The sequence below is a fragment of the Bufo gargarizans genome, chromosome 7 (genome assembly GCF_014858855.1).
Source record: "Bufo gargarizans isolate SCDJY-AF-19 chromosome 7, ASM1485885v1, whole genome shotgun sequence".
Classification (NCBI taxonomy): domain Eukaryota; kingdom Metazoa; phylum Chordata; class Amphibia; order Anura; family Bufonidae; genus Bufo; species Bufo gargarizans.
In genome coordinates, this window is record NC_058086.1 from 191,939,334 (window position 1) to 191,951,539 (window position 12,206).

The window sequence follows — 12,206 nt, forward strand, 5'->3', positions numbered from 1 at the left end:
GGATATATATACTGGTGACTCTTACACACTATAAAAAAGGCCATATAACTGCTTTTGGAGAGAGAGATGAAACCGTCCTGTTGCTCAACCCCTTTGCTACCGGGTGTCAAGGACCTTTGCAGGACTCACCTCTCCAGAGGAACTCTATTGCTAACAATGGGGTGGGGAATTGGCCTAAGGGTCATGGAAATATTGGGAAGGGAAACTAAAACCATGACCTTCGAGTAGGAACTTATTTTGTTCTTTGCAATGGGACTTTCTCTCTGAGCAACTTGAGGAACCTCAGTCCACAACATATACTAAAGTTGACCATACACATTAGATAGAAGTTGGTTTATGGTTGAACAGCAGTTGAACAAACATCTGGTAAATGTTTGTTTCACAGTCATGACCATACACATATTAGTCCATATTGGCCATACTGGACAGTTTTTCAAACTGGCCATATAAGTTCAATGAAACCAGGCGATGGCCAAAAGATTTTTCTGGAAATGTTCTTTCAAAGAAAGATCTATGCTTCACAAACGATATTTCTTTTAACAAAAGGTCTTTCATCCGACTATCAGAAGAAAATAGTAAACATGGCTGACTTCTTTTCTGATGATTATGGTCTGTCATCAGTAAGCTAAAATGATAGTTCGTTGTTAAATTCACCCAATGAATGTTTCTTTTAGTTGAAATTGTATGTTTTGATCAACTTTAGACTAATGTGTATGGGCACCTTAAAGGTAATAAATCTAGATTTGGCTATAATCTTAGATAATTATTAGAATTTAGTTATCTGATTACTGGAATTGAATAAGGCAGAGCAATGCATCACTGATCTCCGAAGAAATTAACTTAAATTTAATTTTAGGAAAAATAGGGCTTGAGGTATAAAGGAACAAAAAAGGAACATATGGTTAATAAACACCTCGCCTATACATATACTTACAGAACTGTGATATAGGCGCATCGAGTTGCGGTACATTTCCTCCCTTGGCGTTAAGTTTCTGGACCTGAGTCGGCGGCACAGGTTTGTGTGATTGGCCAGTCGCTCTGTACATTGCTTGGACCCACAAAATTCTATCTTGTTCATCGTCGCTCGCAAAGATCACAGTATCACCTTCTTTGACTGCATTGAAGAAGGATCGTCCTCCTTCTAAACCTGTCAAAACATTATAAAGTGTCTAGGTAAAACATGGTGAGACACACTGAGAACTTGACTGATCCATATTGGAACTAGTATAAAGTAGATTTTATGAAAATTATTTTGTGATGAGTCCTCTGGAACCCAAACACCATCACAATGATCATATAGGGAAAAAGTCTGCAATTATATCTCCCAGCTCATTGAACCAGGCCAGCATTCATATACTTACCTGGCTGTGGATCTGTATAGTCCACTGTGTACCCGTCCAGTTGAAGGAGCTCCTGTGGTTCTGCTTTTTTCTCTCGGTAACTGCACATGGCAAATGTGTATTGGCTGACCTGAAAGCCAAACATCATTTCGTTACTTGTTACCAACTTTACATGAGTATATGAAGAAGGTAGGAAAGCTTTTCCCAGAGACACATCTTTCATGAAGCTTCACTTTGGGGGTCCACCAAATGGGTCTTGGAGTTATCTGGTTAAGAGAACCCATTTTAAAATACACTATTATGGAATTGTGCCCTAATTTTGGGTTTCCGTCCTAAAAGCAGCTGCAAAGAACATCTTTCTCACTGGAGAACCTGTCATGTTAATGTATTCCCAGGACATCCCCCTGATTTTAATGGCCACCATGCAATGCTTCATTTCATCTGTGGTGGTGACGTGGTGTTGCAGGAAAATCAAGCACTTGCTGCCTGGATCCCGACATATTAGAGCTGATCACTGGTATTTTTTCGGGGACTCTTCTAACAAAAAGGGATTGAAAAAGGCAAATAACCCATTTAAGAATTGTTTGAAGGTCAAAGAAGATGGTTAATAATATGGGCAAATGTCTTCCACGAGGTCCTGACAATCAATGCAGCTAATAGTTTGAATTTCAGTACTGCTTGCACATGCTCACTTATAGGTAGGTAACTTCATAGAAGAACATATGGTGTACTTTCCATCAAGTGGTTGGAAGGTGGACAACCTGGTTAAGGTTTTCTAATAGAATTCCCGCTACTATGAGTGGCGAATAAAAAATGGATGCATTTAAAGAATCCAATGCGGTTTCTCCTCTTAAAACAAATTCTTGTAGTGTTTCATTTATTAACTATAGTGAAAATCCCCCCGCGGCTGCATATTTGAGCTTTTTTCAGGGTGCTCGCTCCCTAACACTAACAGATGCAAGCTACTTATGTGTTAATACAAATCCTGGGTGTATTGCCGTGCAAAAACATATTTTCTTTATTTGTGATACGAAAGCAACACATGTTTGTTCAATGGAAAGCGTCATTGATACTAACACTTAGATGGCTTATATCTTATCTCTGTACATGGGAAATATGTGTGGAGTATGGCTGCATATAAATTAAGATCTATCTATCTATCAATACATCTACTCTATCATATATCTATCTATCTCTATATGTATTTAGAATCTATCCATCTAATCTATTTCTCCAATATATATATACAGCGGTGTTGCTAGGGTCTGAAGACATCTGGGGCACGAGCCCACGTGAAGCCACGCCCCCACCACATGAAGCCACGATCTCATCGCCACCGGGGGGGCCTTTACAGTAATTATTAACCCCTTTCAGCAGTCCCCCATTCAATGAATGGGGGTCTGCTGAAAGGGATTAATAACTACAGTGAAGGGCCTAGCCGTCTGGACAACCCCACAGATCATCCTAACCTATTGTCAGCCGAATTTAAAATTAAGCAAACCCCCCCAACTATAAACTAATCACAGAAGTTGGAACCCATCAACCCCTCCTTGTACTTGTTCCGCTACTTGCAGGCTGCGCGGGTATGACTTTGGTCCACAATTCTGTTCTGCGGCAACTGACCCCACGAGAACCGTGACCTCCTACGGCGGGTCTCGCAGGATTATGCGGCGCAGAACAGAATTGCGGACAGAAGTGACTGAAGTTCTGAACTCATACCCGCGCAGCCTGCAAGTAGCGGAACAAATACAAGGGGGGTTGGGGGATGATCTGTGGGATTGCCCAGAGAGCTAGGAATAGCCTAATAAAAAAGAATAATAATCCCATCTGCATAAACATTTGGGGCACTGGACAAAACATCCGGGGCCCCAGCCCCGAATGTTTTGACCTAACGACTAGGGATGAGCGGGAGGTACCATATTCGATTTCGCGATATTTCGCGAATATTCGATTGAATATTCGTGTTATATTCGTCGAAATCGAATATTCGTAATTATTCCAATTATCGCGATTAATATGCGATTTAATTAATGGCGTATTGCGATTTTTTCTTAGGCAACGTTTCTATGACTAATTGACTATGGCTAGGCTATATGTGTATTTTACGAATATTCTTAATATTGCTCTAACTTCGTCTTTTAGAATATTCTTAATATTCTAAAAGACGAAGTTAGAGCAATATTACGACATTTCGTAAAATACACATATAGATTGTAATTTAGCTAATATAGTGCTATAATCCTTTTTTTTGTTCTCTAATTTTTTTTGCCTCTTCAGAACTTAAGTTTTGTTAAAGATGTACACTATTAAAAAAATTACTATAGCAGTATATTAGCTAAATTACAATCTATATGTGTATTTTACGAAATTTCGTAATATTGCTCTAACTTCGTCTTTTAGAATATTCGTTATATTGCTATAACTTCGTCTTTTAGAATATTCCGAATATTCTAAAAAACAAAGTTAGAGCAATATTAAGAATATACGTAAAAAGTTGAAATCGCAATTCGATTATTATAACTTGAATGAATCGAATTGCGATTTCAACTTAGCACTGCTATATTCCATAGGCTAGAATTAACGAATATGGAATATAGCAGTACTAAGTTAAGTTGAAATCGCAATTCGATTCATTCAAGTTATAATAATCGAATTGCGATTTCAACTTCAGCACTGCTATATTCCATATTCGTTAATTGTAGCCTACTATGGAATATAGCATTACTAAGTTTAAATCGCCATGCGATTACTTCGAGTTATATTAATCGCATTGCGATTTTAACTTGGACCTGGTTTACTATGGTTGGCTTCAATGGCTTGGTAGAATTAGCGAATATGACGAATGTATTCGTCATATTCCACAAAACGAATATACAAATGTATTCGTCATATTCCACAAAACGAAGATATTCTCCATCTTCGTTTTAGCTACCTATTCATCAACTTCGCGAATTCTAGCAATCATATAGGAAAGTTGACTATAGAGACAGCTAAGTTTAATTCGCTATGCGATTATATTACTTAGCTTTTTTTTAATAAATAGAATAATTATAATAATTATCAGGTATTATAATTATTCTATTTATTTTTTAAAAAAAGCTAAGTAATATAATCGCATAGCGATTTAAACTTAGCTGTCTAAGTTGATGAATAGGTAGCTAATACGAAGATGGAGAATATCTTCGTTTTGTGGAATATGACGAATACATTCGTATATTCGCAAATTCTACCAAGCCATTGAAGCCAACCATAGTAAACCAGGTCCAAGTTGAAATTGCGATGCGATTAATATAACTCGAAGTAATCGCATGGCGATTTTAACTTAGCACTGCTATATTCCATAGTAGGCTAGAATTAACGAATATGAAATATAGCAGTGCTTAAGTTGAAATCGCAATTCGATTATTATAACTTGAATTCATTGAATTGCGATTTCAACGTAATTCTCAAATCCGACAGTACACTCTAGTATATGGAGACGTTCCCATGGTAATGGGGACGCCCCATGAGCACGGAAGCAACGGGCACTGACTGGAGCATAAAAAAAAAATATATATTCGATTTCACGAATATATAGCGCTATATTCTAAATATTCGCGAAATCTCGAAATCGCGATATTCGAGAAAAAAATTAGCAATTTGAATATTCGCGCTCAACACTACTAACGACACCCATGTATATATATATACAGCCAGGTCCATAAATATTGGGACATCGACACAATTCTAACATTTTTGGCTCTATACACCACCACAATGGATTTGAAATGAAACAAACAAGATGTGCTGTAACTGCAGACCGTCAGCTGTAATTTGAGGGTATTTACATCCAAATCAGGAGAACGGTGCAGGAATTATAACAGTTTGCATATGTGTCTCCTACTTGTTAAGGGACCAAAAGTAATGGGACACTTGGCTTCTCAGCTGTTCCATGGCCAGGTGTGTGTTAGTCCCTCATTATCCCAATTACAATGAGCAGATAAAAAGTTCCAGTGTTAATTTCCAGTCTGCTATTTGCATTTGGAATCTGTTGCTGTCAACTCTCAAGATGAGATCCAAAGAGCTGTCACTATCAGTGATGAAAGCCATCATTAGGCTGAAAAAACAAAACAAACCCATCAGAGAGATAGAAAAAACATTTGGCGTGGCCAAAACAACTGTTTGGAACATTCTTAAAAAGAAGGAATGCACCGGTGAGCTCAGCAACACCAAAAGACCCAGAAGATCACAGAAAACAACTGTGGTGGATGACCGAAGAATTATTTTCCTGGTGAAGAAAAGACCCTTCACAACAGTTGGCCAGAACAAGAACACTCTCCAGGAGGTAGGTGTATGTGTGTCAAAGTCAACAATCAAGACTTCACCAGAGAGAATACAGAGGGTTCACCACAAGATGTAAACCATTGGTGAGCCTCAAAAACAGGAAGGTCAGATTAGAGTTTGCCAAACAACATCTAAAAAAGCCTTCACAGTTCTGGAACAACATCCTATGGACAGATGAGACCAAGATCAACTTGTACCAGAGTGATGGGAAGAGAAGAGTATAAAGTGAAGCATGGTGGTGGTAGTGTCATGGCGTGGGCATGTATGGCTGCCAATGGAACTAGTTCTCTTGTATTTATTGATGATGTGACTGCTGAAAAAAGCAGCAGGATGAATTCTGAAGTGTTTCGGGCAATTATATCTGTTCATATTCAGCCAAATGCTTCAGAACTCATTGGACAGTGCTTCACAGTGCAGATGGACAATGACCCAAAGCATACTGCAAAAGCAACCAAAGAGTTTTTTAACCACTTCAGCCCCGCTAGGTGAAACCCCCTTCATGACCAGAGCACTTTTTACACTTCGGCACTACACTCCTTTCACCGTTTATCGCTCGGTCATGCAACTTTCCACCCAAATGAATTTTACCTCCTTTTCTTCTCACTAATGGAGCTTTCATTTGGTGGTATTTTATTGCTGCTGACATTTTTACTTTTTTTGTTATTAATCAAAATGTAACGATTTTTTTGCAAAAAAATGAAATTTTTCACTTTCAGCTGTAAAATTTTGCAAAAAAAACGACATCCATATATACATTTTTCACCAAATTTATTGTTCTACATGTCTTTGATAAAAAAAAAATGTTTGGGCAAAAATAAAATGGTTTGGGTAAAAGTTATAGCATTTACAAACTATGGTACAAAAATGTGAATTTCCGCTTTTTGATACAGCTCTGACTTTCTGAGCACCTGTCATGATTCCTGAGGTTCTACAATGCCCAAACAGTAGAAAACCCCCACAAATGACCCCATTTCGGAAAGTAGACACCCTAAGGTATTCGCTGATGGGCATAGTGAGTTCATAGAACTTTTTATTTTTTGTCACAAGTTAGCGGAAAATGATGATGATTTTTTTCTTTTATTTTTTTCTTACAAAGTCTCATATTCCACTAACTTGCGACAAAAAATAAAAAATTCTAGGAACTCGCCATGCCCCTCACGGAATACCTTGGGGTGTCTTCTTTCCAAAATGGGGTCACTTGTGGCGTAGTTATACTGCCCTGGCAATTTAGGGGCTCAAATGTGTAAGAAGTACCTTGCAATCAAAATGTGTAAAAAATGGCCTGCGAAATCCGAAAGGTGCACTTTGGAATATGTGCCCCTTTGCCCACCTTGGCAGCAAAAAAGTGTGACACATCTGGTATCGCCGTACTCAGGAGAAGTTGGGGAATGTGTTTTGGGGTGTCATTTTACATATACCCATGCTGGGTGAGAGAAATATCTTGGTAAAAGACAACTTTTCCCATTTTTTTATACAAAGTTGGCATTTGACCAAGATATTTTTCTCACCCAGCATGGGTATATGTAAAATGACACCCCAAAACACATTCCCCAACTTCTCCTGAGTACGGCGATACCAGATGTGTGACACTTTTTTGCAGCCTAGATGCGCAAAGGGGCCCAAATTCCTTTTAGGAGGGCATTTTTAGACATTTGGATCCCAGACTTCTTCTCACACTTTCGGGCCCCTAAAAAGCCAGGGCAGTATAAATACCCCACATGTGACCCCACTTTGGAAAGAAGACACCCCAAGGTATTCAATGAGGGGCATGGCGAGTTCCTAGAATTTTTTTTTTTTTTGCATAAGTTAGCGGATATTGATTTTTTTTTGTTTTTTTTTCTCACAAAGTCTCACTTTCCGCTAACTTAGGAAAAAAATTTCAATCTTTCATGGACTCAATATGCCCCTCACGGAATACCTTGGGGTGTCTTCTTTCCGAAATGGGGTCACATGTGGGGTATTTATACTGCCCTGGCTTTTTAGGGGCCCTAAAGCGTGAGAAGAAGTCTGGAATATAAATGTCTAAAAATGTTTACGCATTTGGATTCCGTGAGGGGTATGGTGCGTCCATGTGAGATTTTATTTTTTTACACAAGTTAGTGGAATATGAGACTTAGTAAGAAAAAACAAAAACAAACAAAAATTTCCGCTAACTTGTGCCAAAAAAAATGTCTGAATGGAGCCTTACAGGGGGGGGGTGATCAATGACAGGGGGGTGATCAATGACAGGGGGGTAATCACCCATATAGACTCCCTGATCACCCCCCTGTCACTAATCACCCCCCCCTGTAAGGCTCCATTCAGACATCCGCATGATTTTTTACGGATCCATGGATACATGTATCGGATCCACAGAACGCATGCGGACGTCTGAATGGAGCCTTACAGGGGGGTTATCAATGACAGGGGGTGATCAGGGTAATCAGGGTGATCACCCCCCTGTCACTGATCACCCCCCCTGTAAGGCTCCATTCAGACATCCGCATGATTTTTTACGGATCCATGGATACATGTATCGGATCCACAAAAACGCATGCGGACGTCTGAATGGAGCCTTACAGGGGGGTTATCAATGACAGGGGGGTGATCAGGGAGTGTATATGGGTGATCACCCGCCTGTCATTGATCACCCCCCCTGTAAGGCTCCATTCAGACGTCCGCATGTGTTTTGCGGATCCGATCCATGTATCCATGGATCCGTAAAAATCATGCGGACGTCTGAATGGAGCCTTACAGGGGAGTGATCAATGACAGAGGGGTGATCAATGACAGGGGGTGATCAGGGAGTGTATATGGGTGATCACCCGCCTGTCATTGATCACCCCCCTGTAAGGCTCCATTCAGACGTCCGTATGCTTTTTGCGGATCCGATCCATGTATCCGTGGATCCGTAAAAATCATACGGACGTCTGAACGGAGCCTGACAGGGGGGTGATCAATGTCAGGGCGGTGATCAATGACAGGGGGGTGATCAGGGAGTTTATATGGGGTGATCATGGGTGATCAGGGGTTTATAAGGGGTTAATAAGTGACGGGGGGGGGGTGTAGTGTAGTGTGGTGTTTGGTGCGACTGTACTGACCTACCTGAGTCCTCTGGTGGTCGATCCTAACAAAAGGGACACCAGAGGACCAGGTAGGAGGTATATTAGACGCTGTTATGAAAACAGCGTCTAATATACCTGTTAGGGGTTAAAAAATTCGGATCTCCAGCCTGCCAGCGAACGATCGCCGCTGGCAGGCTGGAGATCCACTCGCTTACCTTCCGTTCCTGTGAGCGCGCGCGCCTGTGTGCGCGCGTTCACAGGAAATCTCGCGTCTCGCGAGATGACGCGCCGATGCGTGACTGTGCGCCAGCCTGCCACCTCCGGAACGCACATGTGCGTTAGGCGGTCCGGAGGTGGTTAAGGGAAAGAAGTGGAATGTTATGCAATGGCCAAGTCAATCACCGGACCTGAATCTGATTGAGCATGCATTTCACTTGCTGAAGACAAAACTGAAGGGAAAATGCCCCAAGAACAAGCAGGAACTGAAGACAGTTGCAGTAGAGGCCTGGCAGAGCATCACCAGGGATGAAACCCAGCGTCTGGTGATGTCTATGCGTTCCAGACTTCAGGCTGTAATTGACTGCAAAGGATTTGCAACCAAGTATTAAAAAGTGAACGTTTGATTTATGATTATTATTCTGTCCCATTACTTTTGGCCCCTTAACAAGTGGGAGGCACATATGCAAACTGTTGTAATTCCTGCACCGTTCACCTGATTTGGATGTAAATCCCCTCACATTAAAGCTGACAGTCTGCAGGTAACGCACATCTTGTTTGTTTCTTTTCAAATCCATTGTGGTAGTGTATAGATCCAAAAATGTTAGAATTGTGTCGATGTCCCAATATTTATGGACCTGACTGTATGTTTTATCTAGTTATCTCTATTTGAAGAAGCTCACACTAGGCTTAATTAGACAAATTAAGTTTGCATCACCTTTAAACATACTGCAAGCTAGTGACGCTAAAATGAAAACAAAAAAGTCTGGCTGCAGTATCTGCTCAATGACACCTGGTAACTTCTCAGTGTAGCCCATAGAATGCTGGACTTTCCAATCTTGCTGCTTATTCCTGCAGCTGGACTCCAGCCAAACACCCTTCGTAGTCAGTTAAGGATGTGCATGTTAAACTACACCTCTGTCCTTACGGGTCCCTTATTACAGTATAGCCGTCAACAAATATCTGCCTTATTGATCCCTGGTTCAACGGGGGAATTGTCTCGTCTCAAGATCCTCCACTTTTTGAGCCAGCATCGGTGGGGATTAGGGGCGCTCAAGGATCATTCATCTCGCTCCTACCATGTGATGTTGGGTGGGTGTGGCCTTGTCTGGTATGGGAGGGGTTTTATGTTTAAATACCCGCAGTTTTAATTATAGTAATCCCTGACTGACTACAAAGTGTCTATATGTGTTTAGAATCTATCCATCTAATCTATTTCTCCAATATATATATATATACATTCACGAAACAGGGCAGCGCCCCTTGTACATAGCCATCCGGGTGCCAGCGTTCAACCCTTGATCCTGGGTACGTATATATGTCCACGGCACTCCTCTGTAGAGGGTGAAAAAAAGTGTATTTATTCACACATATCTCACAGCGACGTGTCAGTCCCCTCACCGAACCTTTCTCAATCCAAGCGAAACGTCGCTGTGAGATATGTGTGAATAAATACACTTTTTTTCTGTGCTGTGGACTCTTTTGCATAAATATATATATGTTTTATCTATCTATCTATCATCTATCCATGGGCATAACTATAGCCATTGGCACTTATTATGGGGCACAACAATATGGTGGCTTTTTGCTATAATCTGCGTTTTCTGACGCATGAAGCTATCACACAGCTTTACTTATTGCTACTTATGCTGCTGATTGCATTTTCCTACACTAGGTGGTGGGGGCCCCATGAATTATACTCATATCTTTCTAATATCTATCTATCTAGAAGAAAATTCCACGGCGGGGTTGTGATTAATAACAGTGTTCTTTATTCCCCAGCGCAACGTTTCAGTCCTCTCACTGGGACGTTTCAGTCCTCTCACTGGGACGTTTCAGTCCTCTCACTGGGACGTTTCTCCAGCAGTGATGTTCAGTGATGTCCCAGTGAAAGGATGGAAACGTCGCGCTGGTGAATAAAGATCACTGTTATTAATCACAACCCCGGGAGTGCCGTGGAATTTTTTTTCTTTATGCAACTTTTGGATACCGGGATTGTCTCCGCAGCCGCAGCCACAACATTTACTTTTTTTCTGCTGTGCTGCTTTTATTTGTTTTTGTTCTATCTATCTATCTATCTATCTATCTATCATCTATCATCTATCTATCTATCATCTATCTATCTATCATCTATCTATCTATCTATCTATCTATCATCTATCTATCTATCTATCTATCATCTATCATCTATCTATCTATCTATCATCTATCATCTATCTATCTATCTATTATCTATTATCTATCATCTATCTATCTATCTATCTATCATCTATCATCTATCTATCTATCTATCATATCTATCTATCTATCTATCATCTATCATCTATCTATCTATCTATCATCTATCATCTATCATCTATCTATCTATCTATTATCTATTATCTATCATCTATCTATCTATCTATCATCTATCATCTATCATCTATCTATCTATCTATCTATTATCTATTATCTATCATCTATCTATCTATCTATCTATTATCTATTTACAGCATCTATCTCATATCTATCTATCTATCTATCGTATCTATCTATCTATCTATCTATCTATCATCTATCTATCTATCTATCGTATCTACAGTATCTATCTATCTATCTATCGTATCTATTATCTATCTATCTATCTCATATCTATCTATCTATCTATCTATCTATCTATCTATCTATCATATCTATCTACAGTATCTATCTATGGCAGGCATCCTCAAACTGCGGCCCTCCAGCTGTTGTAAAACTACAACACCTACAATGCCCTGCTGTAGGCTGATACCTGTAGGCTGTTCGGGCATGCTGGGAGTTGTAGTTTTGCAACAGCTGGAGGGCCGCAGTTTGAGGATGCCTGATCTATGGTATCTATCTTTCTATCTATTCATCTATCTATCTATCTAGTCTTACTTGCCTTCTCCCCCCCAGTCTTTCAGTCTGATGAAGATTCCTACTGCTGTAAGGGTGACCTGACCCCAGACCTCACACTGATCCTTCTCAGGTTCTCTCTGTGCCTTTCTATTCATGGTGGACCCTGAGGACCGCTATCCTCTCACAGCCGTTACAATCTCTTCATTCTATGGCACCTGGTTTATTGCAGTTTATTATCAGTTATTGATATAAGGAGCATTATTATTATTATTAGTAGTAACATTTATTATTACCAGTAATATTCACATCTAAATCCAAGAAGCGCTGAAGACTCATCATTCACATGAGACAAGCTCAGGAGTGACAACCTTGTCACAAGCAATGCCAGTTTGACTAGTAGGTGCCAGTCATATGAAGGCAAAGCCGA

At 40.2% G+C, this 12,206-nt stretch overlaps 1 protein-coding gene across 8 annotated transcripts in view; it reads right to left on the reverse strand.

Annotated features, from left to right (window-relative positions):
• The window catches only part of CADPS (calcium dependent secretion activator), a 448,325-nt gene that overhangs the window by 182,576 nt on the left and 253,543 nt on the right, over nucleotides 1-12,206 (reverse strand). For all 8 annotated transcript variants that reach the window (XM_044300692.1, XM_044300700.1, XM_044300697.1 and 5 more), the window contains exons 10-11: nucleotides 1,362-1,470; nucleotides 935-1,147 (exon numbers count right to left, since the gene is read on the reverse strand). In XM_044300692.1, the coding sequence (XP_044156627.1) occupies nucleotides 935-1,147; nucleotides 1,362-1,470 (322 nt within the window). The remainder of the gene's footprint in view (nucleotides 1-934; nucleotides 1,148-1,361; nucleotides 1,471-12,206) is intronic.